The sequence below is a fragment of the Nicrophorus vespilloides genome, unplaced genomic scaffold, assembly GCF_001412225.1.
Source record: "Nicrophorus vespilloides isolate i.1.1-1 unplaced genomic scaffold, Nicve_v1.0, whole genome shotgun sequence".
In the NCBI taxonomy this organism is placed as follows: domain Eukaryota; kingdom Metazoa; phylum Arthropoda; class Insecta; order Coleoptera; family Silphidae; genus Nicrophorus; species Nicrophorus vespilloides.
In genome coordinates, this window is record NW_017095830.1 from 36,284 (window position 1) to 60,401 (window position 24,118).

The window sequence follows — 24,118 nt, forward strand, 5'->3', positions numbered from 1 at the left end:
TAGGAATGAAAGAACAGTAAAAGAGAAAAATGAGTTCTTGAGTTGAACTTTCCAAGTAAAGAATCACCAGATGTATTTCTGGATGAAAAATTACCGGAGAGAAATTTCCGTCGAATATTGTTGGCACCACAAATAATTTAAGAAAAAAGTATTCTCGCAATATTTTAAATCAATTAAATTAATCCTTTTTTAACCTATTTAAAAATATGTAATTAATAAATGGATAAAGTATAAAAATGACTATTTTATTGTATAAATTAGGGAGACAGTTGAATTTGACTCATTTTGCTCACATCTCACATGACTGCATAAATCCGCTTTGTGTGTATACATGCATACCATCAATATAATCTTGCTTGCTTTGCATAAATCCTCTTCTCCTATTTCACCTGCCTTCCATCATTTATACTGAAATTTGCTTTCGGTGCTTGAGATTACATATAAGTATTTCTCTGCTATCATTTCAAAAACATTATTCCCTAATTTGTGACGAATTTGATTTGAAATCAAAGGTTTTACATACATTTTTTTAATATTACTTCAGATCTTTTGCTTGAACCACTAATCATTATTATATTTTCTATTTACAATTCTACACATTAATAATTATTATTTTTAACACGTACTAAAGTAAAAATTCAAAAATAAACTTTCTTTTTTATAGTTGATTTTATTTTTTTTATTAATATTCTTTGAAAAATAAAAATGTACGTACAATTGAGAGTTTTCCATAATTGAGTGCATTATAAACACATATTAATTTCAAGTTTTATTCTTTAGTATTTTGTAAATAAAAATTTTCTGTGCAGCTGTATTCAAAGTTGTTTTCTTATCTGAGGTAACTGGTGCGTTTATATGATATGAGAGCATTGCAGCTGTTGTATTCTATATTCAAGACAAGTCTGAGTAAGTACAAATTACTACATAAGGAACTATACCTATTGTACACCTCGCGTGTAACACTTCATTTAAGTATAAACAATTTTGTTAAGATGACCTATATTTTGGAAAATGAAATTCTGAAATACTTATAACAATAACTTCACATTTAACTTTATTACTATTTGAAGATTTCAATGTTCTATTTTTTGATTAAAACTAAAATATATTAAACATTATTTTTTTACCATGAAAAAGATATTTCTGCCATAAAAGTTTTTGAATTAATAATAATAATATTTTGTGTAAATACACATTGTATTAATGTGAATACGATTTTGAATTAATAAAAATAACAATTGAGAACAAAAGGTTTTTAGTAATTTTTCATATTTAATTTATAATTATTTTTTTAATATATTTTCATAATTATGTAGCGACAATTCATGTTTCAAACTTTATATATGTATTTTTTGAATTACTGCAATCAATAATGTTATTATAATATAATGATGCCTTTACACAATATATGAAATAATAATTTAGCTAATGACATATTCAGAATATGAATAAAGTCATACTTAGGTTAACTTTACCTCTGATAAGAAAGTTTCGATATATAGAAGTTCTCAATTAGAAGTCCCATTTAACATAACTATCGGGTTGTTTGGAAAGTTCGTGCCGATTTTCGCTAAATAAAGTTGTCGATACATAAATATATAAGAATTGTTAAAAAAATAATTAATTTGTGTACAAATTCAAAAAGGTGAAATTTCAACCCTCTTTAGATTACATTTTGGTATGGATCAAATGATTTATGTCAGTTTAGTGCCCTTTTGAAGATGGAAGAAAATTGTGTGCAATAACTAAGATATATTCAGCTAACGAAGTTGCTTTAGCTAAATTAACTTTAAGAACACAATTCTCTAAATTTAGAGCTGATGATTTCAGTCTTAAATTTCTGCTTGTACTAATGAGGAAATCAAGACATTGATCGAGAATAAACTGCACTACACGATACGTGAATGAGAGATACTAAAAATATTAAAAACAACTATCGACGAACGTTTTTAAAGCTTGCTTTCATAAACCGTTAAGATATACGAGTTTTGCACAATTTAACGGACAAAAATCACGACAATATCAGCTCTTATATTTCTTGTTGGAGTAGGGCAGAGTTGTATTTCTCCATTCGTAGTATTCACCAGACAATGCACTTTTTGCAAAACAAAAATTTAAATCCAGCAAAATTCCATTAATTGCAAGAACGATTAAATTTTAGTTGATCACATGAAGAAGTTTTTCAAGAAAAACCTTTTAAATTCTGGGAGGCTGCAATGTTTAAGTTGTGTGAAAGATGAAGTAAGGTTTATAGATTAAAAATGGTGCATACATAATTAAAAAATATATATCTATATATAAAAATTTTGATTTTTAATTTTAGTGAAAAATCAACACGAACTTTCTGGAAAACCCAATAATATTCCCATTTAAAGCCAAAAATAATTTTAAATGGGAGATTTAGAAAAAAATATTAGCAATGAAAACCAAAAAAATACAAATTAAATTAAAAAAAGTTCCTCAAAAAAAGAAATTGAAAATCATAGATTGTGTTTAAATAATATTGAAAACTTTTTATTTTAGTTAAAATAATATTGATTTAGGAATTAATAAGATGACAGTTCATACAACTATTCTTTATTCGAAAATCACTTTTCACCTCTCAATAATTTTATCAAACGCATACTGAAAAAATCCTTGACCCTCAAAATTATATCTACTATTTAATAATAGTATGCTTAAATTATTGCAGTTTAATTAAATACACATACAAAATCATTTATGTGTTTAAAACTGTAAATTATTCTATCAGTCACACATATCGATTTTGTATCAATGCATCCGCAGTAGAGAACAATTAATAATCAATTAATTAACGCTTACAGATCAATTCAAAATCGTACCTTAGCAACGAGAGCAAGTGGACTGGAAAATAGCAAACGCCAAACATGATCACCACGGCGACAAGCATTTTGGCAGCCTTGATCCTGGATCTCAGTTGGCTCTCGATGTTTGTGTTTGTGTTCACGGAAATCGTGTTCTGTCTGCCAGGCACCTCTGGAACAAAGAAAATCAAAAGAATGAAAATCAAATAATGAGACAAATAATTGTTAAAATAAATCAATCGCACAGACGTCAATAATTATAATTCCAATTAAAAAAGTGAGAAACAGATTTTTTTTATATAAGATCACATGTTAAACAATTATTTTCAGTATTATTTGTACAAAGCTTATTATTCTACGTTCGTGCGTGTAGAAGTACGGATTAAACTTTATACGGGATTATAGTTCGAACTTTTAAAAGAATTTATTAGTTTTGCATTGGTTTGAAGTCAGGTATCACACGGCAAAGTTTTGATTAAATTTCTTCGAATGAAAACACTTGATATATTACTATGATTTTAATGAAATTCGGAGTATTTCATATATTGCGCTGTGATATTTTCATAGCAACATATGAATAAATATATTGAATTTTAGGTTGTAAAGAATACGACCATTCTGTTCTCAACAAGAATACATCAAAGAGTTTCATGAGCTAGTTCTAAGAATAAGTTGTTGATTATGTGTATAAACAAAAACAATGCATTAAGCCTGCAAGGTTGAATCCGTACGAACACACAAGGTTCCCAAGTGTATATTGCACTGGAATAAATTATGCTTTCCTGATTTGGATAATTAACGCTGTCACCGTTGAAATTCGCTTATTCTCCCTTTCGTCCCTTTCAGTCGGATTACCGAGCGATACGCAAACCCAATTAACCCTATTGACAAAGTATCCGTGGATGAAATTAATCCTTAAGGCTTGGACATTATAGTAGTAATGTTGACCCAAAAATCTAAATAACTAATTTCATCATCGACTATAATTTTCATATGATTAGGTCAAAGGTTATTATGATTATGTCAATTTATAAAAAAATTTATAACAAATTATTATCTGGATTAGGTTAATCATATTTCTTGTTGTAAATTGTAAATTATAATTATGTAATAATAATCTTCTGTATTATCATCAAATCATCGGATTATAGACCATTATTTTTTTTTCTTCAAAAATAAAATAAAACAATTGTAGAACTCGTACAGTGTGTACAGTGTAGATTGAATAAAATAAAACGTCTGACGTAATATAATACTATTTTTATTGACACGTACAATACATAAAAAAGTATGCAATTTCAATTTTATATTTCTGTAATTTAAAATACTACTTGAAAATTTTTCATTATTAGGTCCATAAATTAATAATTTTATAATCTAGTATTATATAAATAAGTGGTTGATAGAATGTGCATCTTTATTTTTATATCCAACAATTTTAGGGAAATTAACTAAGAAACACTGAATCAAAGGGTATGAATAAATCATATAATTTTGGTCATAGTTTAGACCAAAGAGTGATTCCCAAAGTGGTCTATATCGACCCCCCGGGGTCTATGACAATCTGCAAGGGATCTACGTCAGCGAAAAAAAAATTTGGGAGTCCATGAAATGGTTCCATACCTATTTACTTACATTATACTATCTTATAATATAAAGACATATACAGTATTTATAAAAGTGTAAGTTGTAGGATGTAGGCATTCGCTTTGTGGTTGCAATACATTTTGAACTTGTAAAAAGCTGCACATAATGATATACCAGTATCATCTTGTTACAAGCATACACGCAGTCTCAGATCAAAGATCTTATTTATTTTGGGTAAAGTAAAAAGTTCTGAGCGTTTTGTCCCATATTCGATACTGCATTAGGTCCATAAATAACACATTTTTTTGCTCAAAACTTTTTACTTCACCCAATAAATCAGTGGATGGCTCACGAGCTGCATGCGGCTCTCAAAGAGTTTTATTGTGGCTCAACTAATAAATTTGTTAATTTTTTAACTATCTGATACTTGTAAATACACCTTAAGATTCAGAATTTTTAAATTTTCATACCAACAACTTTAGGTCCGGTAGGAAACTATGGCTCTTGCTACACAAATTGGCCACCCCTGATATATACTAACTAGATATTCTGTAAAATAACGTTATTCTACACAATAAAGCAAGAAATAAATACCATTTTTTGTTTTAAAATGATATTCATCGATATTGTATAAATAATTGTATAAAATCCATAAAGTGAAAAGATAAATATTTTTTTTTTAATTTAAATAATTTTATAAACTATAAATTGGGGACCTTTGCAGCAGATCAATTTATTTTTATTTTCTTATTATTATATTTTGTTGAGTTCGTAGTATGTTGATTTGTTGCAATAAATGTTATTATTATTATAAATTTGATATAAAATTCATATAATTCTTTATATTAATTTGATATATCTCAAAATATTAAAGAAGTAAACAAAATAATTAGATTTATAGAAAGCATCCGAATCCAAACGTTAACAGAAATTCTATGTATCTCTTTGTCTGTTGGTGATGAAGCAAACGATATTCGTTTCAAGTGTATTACGAAAAGCACTTACCCAAAGTATGTTGATTAGCGTTCCCGGACCTCCATAAAACCCCAATGATCTGATAATACGTTACAGTCATAAATATCAAGGGGATGATATAGAGTAGCAGCATTTTCAGTGCAGTCCAAAACGTGTCCGTCGCCTGAGACCAAGTCGGTTCGCATTGCGTGAAATATATCGTGTCTATGGGCAACATTTCATTCTGCTTCGTCGTGTATACAACTAATTCCGGTATATCTGAAAAAAATAAGAACTAGATGAAAACAATTCAAGAGAAAGCCGACACGTGGCAGATAAATCATCAGATAAGGTGACAAACGAAACAACAATTTGTTAGAGCAACGTTAGAGAACGTATTCTTCCTTGAAGAGCCAATTATTCCCAAAATAATTGTTATCATAATATCAAATTGAATGAAAAAAAATATAAAACAGAAATAATTATCACATTTTATTATTGTAGAAAAAATTGGGAACGTTCGCACTAATTTTAATTGAAAATTTATGATTGTTAAACATTCCTGAAACGATCATAAAAATAACTAGTTGCATTTGTTTATGGGTGTTTTCATATGTAATTGTATAATTGGTGTAATAAATATATATTTTTATTTATACATAAAAATACTTTATTGCATACGTGCAATGAAAAGTGGCAAACATATTTATTTTTATAAAATATGTGTATTGTTTTTGAGCCAGTAAAAGCTACAAATAACATATTTGCAGTAGATAAATCAAACACATATTCTTTTTTATGATATTAAATTCAAAATATAAAAATTTAATCTTGTAATAAAAAAAAGTGTGCTGATTTTTGCCATAAAACCAAATGTCTTCGGTGTTAAAATGACTGATTCTATCTTGAAAAGATAACTTATCATCAAAAATGATACGCAACTTCTTAAGTGAATGAAATCTTTAGTAACATTTAAGCTGCGTAAATTTTCATTACACTTTTCTAGTAAAAAAAAATCCCATTAATCTAATTAATAAATAAGAATAAAAGTAATTTAGATTATTCATGAATTTCCAAAGTGGTAATTACAATATTTTCACTAATTAATGCGTTGATATAATAATAACAGTACAAAAAGAGACATGATAAAAGAAAAAAAATATCAATGTGTATTAATTATTTAGTTTTTTTTTTGTTCAATTAACTTTTTTTTGTTTCAATATTTTCAAACTACTATAGTCCAGAATCCGGACTGATCGAAACCAGAGGTAAATAACGTAAATTGTAATATTTATTGTCTATTAAGCAATTAAGATTCAAATAAAACAACTAATATTTCTGTTTCAATAAAAACTTTGTATTATAGCATATTTTGTTGTTTCGGTTAAAATTGCAGTTTCTGCCTTTGTAACAATGAAAATAAAAACGGATTGCCAGTAAATCTGCACCGTGAACGAGGTAAAAATAAATCAATTATAAAAATTCCTATTACAGTGTTGTAATGCAATAATCTGAATTAGATTGGAGCATTTGAATTAAATGCGATGAAATAATGGATTCATTAAAACTCGTTGCATATTTTTTTACTAAAACGCAATTAGTATTTAAAATACATGCCTGTGTGTAGGCAGTTTTAATTGGATCCCGCATTGAAAATTTAACGTAATGGATTTTTACGTGCGAATTCATTGTAAACCGTATAAGTCGTTTCATAATAAATATAATTATTTTATGCAATATTTCTGTTAATTATTCATAACCAATTTTCTATAAATTTATTATATTATTGCAGCTAGTTGTCTATATTATTTTATTCATAATATCAATGGTAAACATGTTGAATGTATTGAAATACAATTTCGTTTCTAGCATAGACAGACCAGATTTTTTTAATAGCATAATAATTTTAAAAAAATGCAATAAATTTTCTAATTACTTACCACATTTCTACATATTTACTAATTGGTTAATAATGCTTATATAATTCTGAAATTTTATTAAACAAATGTATGTCAAAATAAAAGTAAATGTGTACTAAATTATTTGTTAATTCAATTATAATTATTTCTGTATCTTCTAAATCTGTATAACTATTTTTTTATAACTTTGTTTGTTTCAGTGGATAATAATTGTTTAATAATTTCCAATAAAAATATCTGTTATTCTAGAAATAATCTATTATATAAAAATCAGCGAAAATAATAAACACATAAAATTCTCATAATTTAATTAAATATTTTTACAATTATAGGACACTTTCTTGAACTTTCCTTATCTATCAAGCATGCATAACATGTTCAAAATATTCAAAAATTTCGAAATTTATTAATTTATGAAAATTTAAATAAAATTCTATAAAGCTAAATTACAGCTGTAAAAATAAATTTAAACATATAGTAAAACCTAAAAACACATTATTTTTCAAACTATATTTCAGTTATTTTTTTGATATAAATTGGTAGTTTACTGTATTGATATTTTGAGCTTACTAACTTTAAGTAGCGCATCAGAAGTCAACGAAACCAAATCTAGCCACGTCACTTTCACCCTTAGAAAGGGAACTTGCCCCCGGTCACACTGAACAGCAAAACCTTCCCGCAAGCTGACGATGGTAAATACTTGGGCTTGTTCTTGGATCGCCGACTCACGTGGAAGAAGCACATCGCAACTAAAAGGAACCAACTGGGCATCAAGTTCGCAAAATTATACTGGCTGATCGGCAGAAGATCTCCACTATCCCTCGACAACAAATTATTAATCTACAAGTGCTGAAGTCGGTGTGGACGTACGACATTCAGCTTTGGGAAACAGCCAGCAATTCCAACATAGAGATCCTACAACGTTTCCAGTCCAATTGCCTGCGGACCCTGGTGCAAGCTCCCTAGTACGTCACGAACGACACGATACACAATGACCACCACATGAACACCCATGTTCAGTGCCCATTACCAGAACAGACTGGAAAACCACCCCAGCAGTTTCGCGTTATCCCTACTAGACAATAGTGACACCCCCCATAGACTAAAGAGACACAACACCCTCGACCTTCCCTTTAGAAACTAAAGTTCGTTTTATTCGTGCATTACAGTGAATATCTTTGAAGTTATTATTTAGTGTCTTCAAAATTAATTTTAATTGGGCTGTTTTGTTATCACATTAAATTTGAGTTTGTTTGTTAGAAGGTTTCCGATGGGAAAACGTTCCGCTTCACGCTTGTTATTTTGTTTTTCTGTTTTTATTTTCATTTTTTTTTATCTATGGTCAAAAAAATTCCACTTATTGCCAAAAGGTTGACAGGTTGTGAATAAGTAATAAAAGATTTAAAAAAATAACTTTAAATACAATACAATATTAACTAAAAATCTATAATGATATAACAAAGATAAGTAATCAAATAAAATCAATCATGATCAAATTTACTTAGAATTCCAATAAACAAGAAAATAAAACATTTAAATGAAATATATCCATTTCAGTTGAATCAGATGATCTATTATAGAAATTGACGTTTCTTTTGAAAAACACTTATCAACGATACAAATCAGTATATATTTGAAATTGGAATGGTGCATGTTGGTAAGGAAAAGATTATTATTGAGTGGAAGTGGAGCTTCGAAGATTTCTCGGATTTATTTTCAACGTTCTCAATTACATGATCTCCGTCTGTCTCCTACACACACGCTCATCCAGGCATCCACGAAATGATGAAAGACTTGCTCGTTCTTCAATGAAGGACGTTATTTACCCGCAATACATTTAAGACCCATCTACTTTCTGGATTCAAAGCAGAAGTTTGTTCCACTCTTGTCTTGGCACTTCGCTCGCTTTATAACAGAATCGCTCTACACGTGCTTACATTTAATATTTTTCACAGTTTCAAATTTAATCTTTTTCCTACGAGAAAACACATTTTATGAAATATATTTTTTTTTTTTTTTTTTTTTTTTTTTTTTGGCTGAACATCGTGTACGGGTATAGCTTCTGTGCGGTTTTTAGCTGCTTGGGCATTATATAAAACAAATCAATATGAAAAACTCCAATTGTCGAACATACAAAAAATAATCGCTTATTTAAATTTAAAAAAAAAGTAATTCTTACATTATATATACAAATAATGAGTTTAAACAATATAATAATTAATTAAATAAACACAATAAATTGAGAAAATGTATTATTAACATCACTTTATTTTTTGGGACTTCTCCACACAAACAGTAACATAACGATTCGACATATAACTTGATGTTAGTAGTGACCATCGTTGAATCTATATGAAGAAACTCATGGCTAAAAATTGCCTCTATTTGCATTTCACTTAGAGAATGTTCATAATTTATTAGATACCTGATCTCCAGTATAAGTTTAGATAGGATTGATAGAAAATGTATCATCTTATAAAAATCAAAACTTTTATCTACTATATAACAACATAATGTATACACCATTTTAATCTATACACCTTTCTTCATCTTTCAGTTCTTGGAGTTAATGGAGTTTAGTGAAGACCCGAATACGTGGAAACAGGAATGTGCACTGTCTGATGAAAACTGCAGTATTCACTGGATTTTGGTACTGTCTGGATTATTCGGTTCTTGGGATTTCGATTGCCACGAATATAAAAAAATATTGGTATTATTGAATTAATTTTTGAGCAATTTATTATTCTAATTATTATATGTAAACCGTAAACTTAATATCTTACTATCAGCAAATTAACTCCATTCGATTATTTAAAATAAATACAGTTTATTACATTTTTTTTTATTCTAGCTCAAACCTTTTATTGAATTGAATAATATTTATGTCTGTGTACCGATGTAAATGAGTTAGAAAAAGGGTAATTTTTCTTTGAACAGGAATTGAATGCATATGTTCGAATGGAATTCCCATGTATTATTTCCATTTCGTGCATCGATTAATCATAATAAACGATCGTTTCTTGAATTCCATTTATTTCCGGTAACTTCAGTCCTATGAATGCAAATCAACTGTTCATATATTTCTACATCGATTCATGCAGCGATTCTAAATTTAATATCGCATAATCATTTTACATGCATCAGTTAATAGACAAATGCGATGAATGAATTATGCATAGACAATGAACATAGTCATAGATAACAATCGAAATTACGTATACCGAACACAGTTTTCTCGACAATAAAAGAGATTACGTCCACAAATGGTTGAGACTTCATTTCAATAGTTTAAATGTGAAAAGTTTAAACGTACAACTTAAAATTAAGTTTAGGAAACTTCAATTTCGTGAAAATATGCAAGTAAAGAAAATATTTTTTTAAATGTTTAGTATAATTCTAAATTCGGTTTAATTATATACTAATTATACAATTATGGGAAATATTTTTTGATTGCCGAATAAAAAAATTATTGAAATTAAACTAAACAAGTGATTTCAAATGGGAACTTTTCAATCTATTTTTCAATATAAATGAGAGATCAAGGGTGTTATGGGGTTTTACCATTCTATATTAAGTTTATGGCTAGAACATTGGGGTGATTTTCCAATAAGTTTGTGTAAATCTTGTAAAATGTCAATATTTGAATTGTTTGCTGTTCTCCAAACTTGGATGCTTTCGGTCTATACAGGGTTCAGCACTACCTTGTAGATCGGTAATTTATTTTCTAAGTAATTTGATTCCCAGTTGGTTATAATGTACTTCTTCCACGATAGTCCGCGATCTAAAATTATACCTAGGTAATTGGCATCATGAGCTTTTAGGATTATATTATTAATTTTAGACAACTGAATCAACATCGGATGGTATGGCTTAGCAAGATTCATCCCTTGACATACCAACTAAATTAAATGGTAATACCTCTTTCCTGTACATTTTCTAGAAAATGATAATAACGTTCTACTAGGCCTGTTCAAAATGTGGTACATTGCGTATACCACCGCTCCTCAAAGAGTTAAGGTTTCTTTTTCAGGATAAATGTTACTTCATTGGCCATTGTTAAAGACATTTGCAATTTGATTCATGTAGTCATGACGCTCTAGAGTTGCAACCACCTGGACCATATTTGATGATAAAATTGCGGAATCATCAGCATAAGTTGCAATTGTAGTTTGTGTTGTTGTTGATATCAGATAATCAGACGTGTAAATTGTGTAAAGAAGGAGGATTCGATAAGAAATAACTGCTCAAAGAGTTAACTCATAATTACTGTTTTTGTGTGATTTTTAAGTAATGTTAAAATCAAATAGAACTATGAAGCTGTATGAAAGATTTAATTAATTATCGTAATTAAAATATTAATTGTTTAAAAATCTTGAGTCCACTCTAACAAAATCTTAATTAACTGTCATCGGATTTATACTTTATACATAAGCAATTAATATAATTGCATGAATTTTCTTCTGTGATTCGTAAATAAAAAAATATAAGAAAAGGACTCGAAGAGACGTATCCTACGGAGTGCTCTCAGTATTTTCGTTTCATTAAACATGAACTTATTTATTTGACATACGACGAAAGATCGTATACTCCGCTTCTCTTCTATCTATGGCTCTTCTCGTTTTTTTTTTGTATAAATGTTTGTCCTCGTTCAGGGAAAATAGGAAAATTTTTATTTTAAAGGAAAATTGTTCTCGATCGATCTAATAGCGAGAGATGTGCCTCGCGCTTCGGGACTGCCTCAAACACACCTCCAACAAACAAGAACTGTCATTTCGAATTGACGTCAAAAAAATATAAGTAAAGAGAGTATTCCTCTTTTTCTTTCGTTCGTTCGTTTGTCAATTATATTTCGACAATAATACTTTCATTTCGTTGGTTTATAAACAGACAGAAAACAGAGTAGAAGTAACGCATGGATATTGTTATGGAAATTGGCTTATGTTGCATTGAATATAAATCAGGTTTTCCGTAAGAAATCGATGATTCCGTCAAGTTTTTTTTTCTCTCATTGGAAATCTTGTTGACATATTGACGTTAATGCACGCCCACTACGTCATCTTCTCGTCCTATCTTTTATACCGCAGAGATATAAAAAAATAGAATTCCGCCGTTGTATATGTTTTACTTTTGTTTGGTCCTTTAAACTCCTTGATATAACGTAAATCTCAACTTATATATAAGAAATTAGAGAAAAAAATCAATTGTATTGACAAGCGACAAACCAATTTCAAACTTCTTAACTTCTTTCTGACCTTATTTTTTTTGTGATCTGACTTTTTATGTTCACCCTCAATATTCTTTTTTCACATCTGCCAGTAAATCCCAACGTTTCGCCAGACTGCGATGAGAGGAATCGGAATAATTTAATTGCTTTAATAACTAAAAAAATCAAACTCCAAATTTCGTGCACAGATGGACTATGGACTGCATAATTACATTATAATTATTTTTTTCGTTTAAGCATTATTTGCTAAAACACTTTTCTATATGCATTTATATAATTAATAAAATTGTATTTTCTTTTTATTTCATTGTATATTTATATTCCTATTGCTCTTAATTATACATATAAGAAATCATTTCCTGCTGGAAATAGACCGTATTATTGTCTACTTTCCTTCCCGCCTTCCACTTATATCAACAATTATAAAAATATTTAAAAAGAAACATGGAATCACAGTCATTAAATTTCTGAAAATAAAGTACATTCCCTAACACTCATACTAAGACAGCATAAGTTCTTGACCTTCCTTACCTAGGACATCAACTCTGAAGATATTGTTTTAAAGTTAATTACTGCTATAAATGTATCATAATCAATCACCAGGAGAAGAGATTATATGATTTTACATAAATTCTGTTTTTGAACACACGATTTTCCAATCGAATTATTCGAGATTTTACTATTTTGAACAGATATTTGCTTTCATTCGCATTCTATTGTGATTTCATTGTGTGGGTTGTCCTAGCTATTCCAGTATTTTGTAGTGCACTTTCCAGTAGAAGCAAAGCAGTCGCGGCAATTTAATATACAGTGTATTTCAGGTCAAATTGACCCGTCTATAGCAAATAAGTTCTTGCAAAAATATGATCAATATTTGGATTTTAAAATGGAATAACTTTGGTTTCATATGTACCAAAATAATGAAAATCTTTAATTTTGATATCCAGTATGAACCACACTAAAAGAATGAAGGACTAAGTTGCGCTGGTGAATGGAAGAGATCGTTTTTGGGGATTCAAGATAACATTTATTTCCTACTTACAACACTCTTCACTATACGTTAATTTAATACTATCCATGCTTAACTTTTTCGAGCTCGCCAAATTCATAAAGTACGGTCTTGCCACCTTTCATAACCACTGTTGATCTCAGATAAATACTATTAATGAAAAGATAAAAAAAACTTGATTTCATACATTTCTATAATGGTATACATTGTGTATTAAATATCGCTAGTGTCAATAGTAGAATTTTATCTGAATCCTCGCCATTGAGAAAGAATAGCCCTTTGTATTCTTTGATAAAACAAGTAGGACGTGTATTGTGTGAACCATACATGCACGACCAAAAGATTCCCCAAAATCTTAGAATTTTCGTTGTAAATATTATGCAGGGTGAAATGCCTGTTGAAATACAACCTAATGAATACATTTCAACATCCAAAGGAAGAGTTGTTGTATTTGTATAAGCATGAGCGACGGTTTGTAACATATGCAATAAATCTAGTTTCAAAATATTTTTAATAAGCGGGTTATTTTGACTCATAGGTAGTACGTGCAACACGATTTTTCAACCGAATAATGTTCGACAAACGAGATATTCTAAAGAAAAACTACATTTTTTATCAGTTTTTCTGCCCAAAAAATAAAATTGGAATACGTGAAATCACCATTATTAAAAGATCAGTTTCCGACTATAATTTCTATACCCCAATTAGGGGTTCCAATTTTTATAAGAAATAATGATAATTTCACAAAAAGTTCTTCAATAGTACGGCCAAAATGAATCTAAAAAGGAATCACTTTGATATTGGATAACATAACGATATACAGCCTATTGGAACTATTCTTTCAATTGAAATAATGTGACAATCTTATAAATCAATAAGATTTATACATATTGAAATTTCGTTTTCAGAATATCAAATTAATATTATTAACATGATAATATATACATTGCTCCCTATACAATTGTCTGTATAAACATTAAGTCCACTTAATTATACATTACTTAATACCAATATTATCCATACATTTTCTGCGTAAAATACTACTCTAAGAAGGGAATTAAAATCAGAATTCATTTAATATCAGTGCCGTACAAAATTTTCGGATAGTTTTTTTGTGACCCCTCTCTGTGTTTGCAGCAATAGGGCCATCGTTCAGCACAGATGTACAGTCATATGAATGAGGTTCAGCATATGGACCTTCAGCCAAGTCGATGGACAATGACAGTGTTAAGGATAGCAGCAGATTTACAGTCAAAGGAAATTAAAAATCATCATAATGGTAACTATCCACCGGGAAAAATTACCTACCTAATGTCAACCGCGATCTTAAATTTACTCCAACAAGTCTAAATCTCCGTAAAAACTGGATCTGGATCACTTATGCCATCAACTTTCAAGTTATTTTTTTTCAGAAATTACTGCTATAAAAGTTTAATAAGCAATCATCATTACTTTGAAAACGTATACTATTTTATATATTTTTAAAGGGAAAATTAATTTTGATTTTTAACAATACAATTTTCCAACCAAATTATATTTGACAAACAAGATTTGACTATATTTAAAACAAAATCGCCTGTCATCACATTCGACAATATATACATTTCTATGTGATCAGTATATTCATATGTACACATTCATACTGTTATAATTTAATTACAGAATATTAAATAGCGCATAATTGAACGGTCCTATTTAATCTTCAACAATTTTGAACTCATATAATATTACAATTAACGTATTTTATTAAAACCACTCGACGTATGAAAATTAATTTGATTTGTTCCGAGGATATTCGCGTATATTGGAATCCGCATATTTATTTTATATGCAATTCATTGATTCAATTAATTCTAGAATATTAACAAAAATAAAATATTTCTGTTTCATTGCAACTCACATGAAGCACACGCGATTCCGTTTGAAATCGGATTATTATAATCAACTTAATTTTTAATTACTTCTTAACTCCACTTCAAAGGACGTAAAGTTGCCTCTAATGCTCGCACAACGTCAGTAGTTGCATTGCTCTTCCATGTGTATCATCACTCCAAAGTTTTAATAAGTATTTAGCTTTAACTTACATCAACTTGTTTATATTACTTGAAAATTATTTATACTTGTCAAAGCTATAATTATTCTTTTATGACGTAACGAGCAATTTAATAATGTTTCATACAGTTTTATTTCATAATTTTGGTGTCTGAAATTATCTATATAAATGTTGCAATATTATTATTGCCATAAATATTAAAGTTATTAGAATCTTTGCCCCAATCTTTCATCCCAGAGGGCGCAACCATCAATGTTATATCTTACCTCCGAGAAAATATTATTTAATTAAAAAAAAAACGTAAAATTGCTCCTAGTTTTTGTTAAAAAAAATACAGTTTTTTTTCTATTTCATATTTACTTTGATTTCTATTTATTCAGTCTAACATAAAACCTTTTAATCTTTTGCTAAAATAAATATTGTCCAAAGTCTCTAATGTTTGATGCACATTTCATTTCATTCCTGCTCATATTTCCTGCTGTTGAAATATTGGGAAATTATGTCTTTGTGTATTTTTCAGACCAAATAAAACTTATTCTTTATCTTAACTGGTATATAGAAAAACCTGTAGTTCATTAAAGATCTAGTTATATTATTATTTGATACTCTAGCTAGTTAATCTATATATATTAATGAATCTATTTATTCTTTTTAACTATTTGTCATAGTTATTCCATAAAATGACTAGTTATTTTATATAATAACAAATAATACTATTTATGCGTTAAATTTGTACTAAAAAAACAGGTTAATATAAAATCTTTTAATCTTTCGCAAATGTAAATATTGTCCAAAATCTTTAATGTTTGATGCACATTTCATTTTATTTCTTTGTGTTCGAAATAGGAAAAGCTTCATGTTCGATTATTTTTTACTCATATTTCCTGCTGATAAGACATAGATAAATCTTAACTGGTAAATAAAATAATCAGGTAGTTCATGAAAGATCTAGTTATATTATTATTTGATACTGTAGCTAGTTAGTCTATGTTTAATCAACCTATTTATTTTTTTAACAATTTGTCACAGTTATTCCATAAAATGACTAGTTATTTTATAAAATTACTAATATTATTTTTAGTAGTAATATTTGTATTAATAAAAAGTGTAAAACTGTGTACTTACCAAATAAAAGAGCAAGGAACCATATGATTCCGATGGCGGTTTTTGCTCTGCCAGTTGTAGAGCGGAACTTCAGAGGATAACAGATTGCGTACCATCTATCAATGGAGATGAACGTGAGCGTCAGGACAGACACTGTTACTGAAACCGTCTGTAAAAGTAAAAAGAAAGAAAAAAAACATATATTGCATTGAAGAGCAGCACTGCGTCGTCGAAATTATAGAGCATATTACAACTTATAAATCATATTTCCATCACAACAAAAGCGCTCCAAAGAGTCGCACTTAAAAAAAAGGTACTCCACGGCAGAGAGTTACGAAACTAATAAAAAAATCCCCTGTCTTGAACTCACGAAACTCATTTCTTTGTCTCCCCTAGTAAGAAACACGTCTGATTTACTTAATATTAAATTGTATTATTAAAAATCAATGTGAGGGACAGCTCTGGATTTAAGCACATCCAAGGTGTCTTTCTTTTTCAGGGTAGACAAAAGAGAATGGAAAGAAGTAAGTAAATTGGCCGTCTTCGATTTAATGCGATAAAGCAAATATAGATGCGAAATCCTTTTTGGACGGGAAGCGACATAATTCGATTTGAAAACTTTTATTTAGCAGACGATTTTCATCGAATTGAATGGTTAATTGCATTCCACTACCAATAACCGAAATGAAACCAGTGCATGAACAATGGTGATAAAAAAACAGCACTTAATGAATATTCCGATCCAATTTGATGAGGGATAAGGTGTAATGTCTTTTCGCCATTTTTTTTACTGTTCGTAAAAACAAGTCTGCGTGGAAATGTTTTCAATTAATTTCAGCATGATTGTAAAACATTTCCGTTACTGATTAACAATGGAAACGGGGGAAATAAATATGAAACCGAGTGGTTGGGATAAAAGCCATGGAACGGTGCAAATTCCGAAGTCGCTGCAAACAACGATTTTCAGAGGTTTTGTAATTAATTGTTTTGCGGTCGGAAAAGACGCATCATCGTTAATTCTCTTTGTCGCACGCACTCCGAATCGTACCTTTATTTTGTGGAAAGATATGTATTATTATCTTTCCAAAATACCTGCTTCAGTATCCTTGAGGTCCAGGATATTCAATCATCCTGTCGTCAGTCATTTGTTTGTTCCCATTGTACATTATTAGATTGTATTCTGTTGGTCTAATGTTACATATTCAATGCAATTATTCCTTGTTACATAATGATCAACATATCACATAACATTAACATTAATGTTATTTTATGATCAAGTTTCAACCCCCCCAATTTATATTTACGTGAATTATATTTGATTGCTTTTATTTGGTTCACAAATTTCAAACTCACAATCTATATTTGTAATTGCGCAAAAGAATACAGTCACACTTATTAATGAATAGGATGCATTCCACAAAAGTGAATCTTTCGTTTTTGGAGGAAAACTGACTATGTCCAGAATGAAGATACATTTTTCACTAAAAATCTATCGTCAATAAATTTACAACATCCTTTCATCGACATGTGCAAAAAAACTATTGATTGAGCCATCTGATAATTTAATTTATAATTTCTAGGATGTTATTTTCTTCTTCTATTAGATGTTTTGCATCAAAATCAATTTAATCATTTGACTTTTTTTCCATTTTTATTTGCACCATTAACAAAAAAATAATAAAATAAACATAAATTGTTTCTTAATGTAAAGAAGCAGAAATCATACAGTGCATAAAATTTCATACATCAGTCAATATAGTTTGTTAGAGTTAATTTTACTTAAGAATACTTAAATAAAGCCATGTTGTAGTTCTTAATTATATGCCATGGGAAAGCGCTAGAAACGGTCCAACGGAGAGAAGTAATTAGGATATGCAGCGAGTTCAGGACAATCTCCGGAAACCCAGTGAAGGTGATAGCTGGTGTGCCACCGATAGAACTCCTTGTTTTGGAGAGAGATGAGAGGCAGATGGGCGCGACCAAAGCGGATGCTAGAGCCAGACTGCTGCAATAATGGTAAGATAAATGGCACAGGTCGGAGACAGGAGCCTGGACTCTACGTCTAATCCCACAAATAGAGCCTTGGATAAGCAGGAAGCACGGAGAAACAACATTTTACCTGAGCCAGGCCATGTCTAGTCATGGATGCTGCACCTGCACTTTATGGCAAAGAAGGAAGACGAAAGGTGCCGGTACTGTCAGGAGGACGATAGCCCTGAGCACACGCTTTTTAAAATACGAGAAATTCTGCAGAGAGCTGGGAGATTGTAGCAGCATGCATAACAGATGTGTTACTGAGTAAAGAAAAAGACGAGCGGTGGCTACAGATGGCCTACGATGACAGTGGCAGTGGAGACCACCAGCATGATTCAAGAGAAGTTCCAAACTGGCAAAGACAATCAGAATCGCAGAGTAGTACAGTGATACAGGCAGGTCCTGTATGCTGACGAAGAAGAGGAGAGGTTTTAGTGCGGTAAGAATCCCACAGTACCACGACTCCACCCGTGGTCCCTATGTAAGGTTTCCTCTATACAAAAAAAAAGAAAAAGTTCTTAAACATATGATAATTAACGTCGATTTTCAGGCAAGTTTATTTAAATGTGACGGTTTTTTTCTTTATTATCTGTGTTCGTTTTAAATAAGACAATTACTTTGCAAGTAGAATTTGCAATTGTTCAGAGAAATTTCCATTTCAAATTATAATATTTCATATCATTTATTTCTTGCATTTTCTTTATGAGTATATTTCTTAATAAGTTCTTTTATCTCTGCAGGGAGTTAATATTCCATTGTGATATATTTCCGTACAGCCTTGATGTTAAAATTTACATTTGTATTATACTTTGCTTGGAATTAATTTCTTCGCTCTAGTTAAATTTGTTGTATTAAATAAAACTTAAGAATTGTTATTTTTAAACGTTCCAATTAAATTTACCGAATGTATTTTACGTAATTAATTTATTTCACTTCATTGGTCTATAATTTTATTATTTATTTGTATTGTCAGTTCGACGTTCCATGTTATTTTCTTATCCGTAATTATATATTTATTTTCGTGATTAATTTGTGTTTGGATTTATTTTATATTCAGGACTATTATTTCTTTATTTACTGATTTTTTTATTCATTGTTTCATACATTTGTGTTATATTTTTTTGAAGCAAATTTTACTCCAAAAATTTGTTCAGATTTAGGATAATTGTTTATAAATAAATCAGTTTGTAGTTTTGTTAAGTTTTATAATATTTCTATTAATCTATATTATTTAATATTTCTTATTAATTTGGTAGTTTGTAATGAACATAATGTAAAAGTATTTTTTAATTAAATTCTAGTACTTATCGTAATTTTCACGTACTTTTCAAAATTTCACTCCATAAAAAACAAAAATTATTAAGTATTATATAATTGCATTTAAAAAAAAAATATTTTGGCAGAATATTTGATATAAATGCGGCTACAGAAAACCATCTCAATTCGTGGAGTAAATGTATAATGTATGTATAAGTCAATGTTGTATCAACACAGGAAATTCAGCATTTTCCATATTTTTGAAAATGACAAAAGTAGCATCACTAAAACCACTGTAATTTGTGAACTAATGGTCAGATTGTCATGAAACTTTGACAGTAGTCAATTAGTAGATAAAATTGTATTAAAGTTATTTTGGTTTGTTACTTTTTTTTCAATTGTAATGGATATTTTTAAGATAATTAATTACTTTCTGAATATATTTACATGTGTCAGTGCAATGCTTTTTTTACATTAATTACATTCAAGCCAAAGTTTGATGATAGTTGAAAAGGTGAAATCAATTAACAGTAATTCCATCAAAGATCTAATATAGAATCCCATTGATAACCAGTCAACACGAATTAGAACTTCCACGACCTTTGGCACTAAGATGATGGGTATTCGATGTAAAGAGAAGTACGTATTAAGTTTCATTTTGTAGTGGAAAACGATTAAATCGATTTAGGAACTTCCCACCAAAATGTATCTATTATCAACGTTTGGAATCGTTTCGAGCGCATGGCGCAGTGTGTCCACAAAGCATTAAAGTCCAACTAAAACTAACTGAACGTAGGCAGCGTTCCATCATCATCGTCAATGAGCTGTAATCCAATATGCTCATCGACAGTGTTCCATATAAATTGATGGTTCGAGGCGATAAATGAGATACGAAAGATGATGATTGCATTTCGTTGCATTTACGAGCCAATAATATTAATAACAATCATAATTTATTTCATTATCTCAACTACAACAAGCTGTGAATTGTGTGTTTGTCGATCAAATTACGCAGTAAATCGAGTGCAAAATTTACATAACAAATGTGCAATACATTTTAACATTATTGAAGCTCATTTATTAAAGTTTGGCTCTAATAATAAATTGCTATTATCATTATTTAGTTAAATGGTTTTAAAAAACCGGTATTTAAAAAAAAGTATCAAATACCGGTTCTCAATTTTTCTTTTGCATAAAATATATATATATATATATATTCCCTGAATTATTTTATAATTTTTTTGTATTCTGGGACAATACAAGTGAAAAAAGAAAACTTTGATCCAAACTAAACCAAATTAAAAAACTACAACTGAAATCTGTAAAAAAATATTTGAATTTTAATACTGCAATATTGCGTATATTCACATACACTCTTCCCTCATTTAACACGGTTTTACTCGGTTTGCACGGTTTCGTTTTACACGGTTAAAAAAAAGAATGTTGAAAATAACCTATACAAATAAAAAAAGTAAATTGTAATCCAAACTAAACTAAACTAAATGAAAAATTACAATAACTGAAATCTGTAAAAAAATATTTTTTTATTTTAATTAAATTAAAAAACACTTAAATAAAAATTAATTTAAAGATCGAAAAGTAAACAGTCTATATTGTAATATTGCCTATATTCACATACACCTATCCCTCGTTTTACATGGAAATCGATTTACATGGTTTTGTTTTACACGGTTTAAAAAAGGAAATTTTGATTTTTAAATACAAATTATTTAAAAAACAAAAAGTTATCAGTCAATATTGCCTATATCAACATACACCTATCCCTCGTTGTACACGGTCTCGGTTTACACAGTTTAAAAAATTACAAATAAATGTTGAAAATAACCTATACAAATGAAAAAAGTTAATTGTTATCCAAACTAAATCAAATGAATAGTTGCATCAACTGAAATCTGTAAAAAAATATACTTTAATTTTAAAAATTCTTAAATAAAAATGATTTAATGGACGAAAAGAGAACAGTCAATATTGCAATATTGGCTATACCAACATACATCTATCCTTTGTTTTATATGGTACTCGATTTACACGGTTTAGTTTTATACGGTTTAAAAGTAAATTATAAATAATTGTTGACAATAATCTATTACACGTTACTTTATTTACATGTTTTCACTTTTATACGTTTTTCTCAGGAAGCTATGCAATATAATATATTTTTTATTTACTTTTTGGAGAAGTTCGAGTAGGAACATTTACTTCCACAATGGCGGTGTTCACAAGTATGTTTATTCGGATAAGTAACGGTACACAGAGAGAGAGTACAGGATACAAAAGGGTACTTACAAGACATGATACCGAGAACCTTACTGGCTAACGCGGCGCGACACAAGAGTAGCGGAAGCGAAGACGGAAGTCAGAGAAGAGAGCGGTACAGATTTGTCGCCGCTTATATACCCTAACCAGGTAGAGCCCTTATCGGACCTTCCTGGAATACCAGCTGAGGGCTGGAGTGGGGCGCACCGTAACGGGCTTGTAGGTGACGTCATATTAGCGGGCTGGAGTGAGCACCACAGTACCCCCTTGCTAGTGATTTGATCCGTGGAGCGAATGAATTCGGAAGCGTCGTCGAATTGTACTCCGGATGATGCCTAGCTTGTCGAAGGGTAAGGGTCACCAGCTGAAACGCTTGATTTCGGTGCACAGAATGAGCCATATGTAGAAGGATGTCCAGGGGATTCGCCGCTGCTGGACAGTCACATCGGCACGTCTGTAATGCCGTGATGGAGTTCTACATTGGTACGGTTGAGGCGGAGAAGGTTGTTGTGTTCCAGTTGTCCAGGGGATTTGCCGCTGCTGGACAGTTACATCGGCACGTCGTAATGCCGTGATGGAGTTCTCCGCAAGAGCAGGGTATGATCCATATGGAGTCGTACCGTGCTAATCGTCTTATCGCTTGTTGATCCAGTTTGTCTATGTTGTTGTTTCGCTTGTGAAGATGTTGTCGAAAGTCTTGTGGACGGTGTGTTGTTATGATGTCGTAGGAAGTGTGTTGCCATGTCGTAAAAGGTTGTTACTACTTGAGCGTTCTCCATTTTGTTTTAGAATTCGATCACGTCGGGGTCACCAATTTGGAGAAGTTCATTTATATGAGTAGGAGAGGAATGTTCGTAGATGAGGTCATTATGGTAGGAGAGGAATGTTCGTAGAGTGGAACATTTACTTCCACAATGGCGGTGTTCACAAGTATGTTTATTCGGATAAGTAACGGTACACAGAGAGAGAGTTACAGGATACAAAAGGGTACTTACAAGACATGATACCGAGAACCTTACTGGCTAACGCGGCGCGACACAAGAGTAGCGGAAGCGAAGACAGGAAGTAAGAGAAGAGAGCGGGTACAGATTTGTCGCCGCTTATATACCCTAACCAGGTAGAGCCCTTATCGGACCTTCCGGAATACCAGCTGCGGGCTGGAGTGGGGCGCACCGTAACGGGCTTGTAGGTGACGTCATATTAGCGGGCTGGAGTGAGCACCACAACTTCAATCATAAAAAAACAAAATTTCCTTATTGTAGATCAAAACATTCTATAATAACTAATATTTACATATCAATTTATTTTGCTAGTTACATAAATATTTGTTTTTATCCACAACCGGTATTTATTGTTTTTCTAATTTTATAAAAGTCTATAAATATTATTAGTTATAACTAAAAATAATATAGTTATAAAGGTGTTTCAAATATTGAGTCAAAGAATATGTTTAAATAATGTATATATAAAGGTGATAAAAGGCTTTTTGATAATGGGATTTTATGTTGGGAACCTTTCCTATAAAATAAATTCGATTTTCGTGTGAGGCGAACACCGTAAATTGCCATAAAGGAAATGAGCTCTCACTCGTCGCGTACCCAAAATCGATTCTGTGAGAGAATATTTATGCTTTTCGAATTAGCTGCCCCTCCTGTGCGTTTCATCCCCTATCGCATTTACCTCATCAAAGGGATGACATAGAAATAATCTGAAACAGCGTGTATGTAAGTAGTATAGTATGGTTATCCCAAGATTGATACCTTTGAGGCTGCCTGAGATGATCAAATAACTCATAGGCGATTAGATATGGATTCAACGATTCCTATACGAATCCACTCAAATACAACGCATCTCGCACCTTGGACAGATTTTCTT

General features: G+C 30.3%; 1 protein-coding gene across 1 annotated transcript in view; it reads right to left on the minus strand.

Moving 5' to 3' along the window:
• The window catches only part of LOC108565713 (orexin receptor type 2-like), an 84,923-nt gene that overhangs the window by 16,934 nt on the left and 43,871 nt on the right, over positions 1–24,118 (minus strand). The window contains exons 3-5 of the mRNA XM_017925302.1: positions 16,697–16,844; positions 5,418–5,645; positions 2,844–2,997 (exon numbers count right to left, since the gene is read on the minus strand). Of these exons, the coding sequence (XP_017780791.1) occupies positions 2,844–2,997; positions 5,418–5,645; positions 16,697–16,844 (530 nt within the window). The remainder of the gene's footprint in view (positions 1–2,843; positions 2,998–5,417; positions 5,646–16,696; positions 16,845–24,118) is intronic.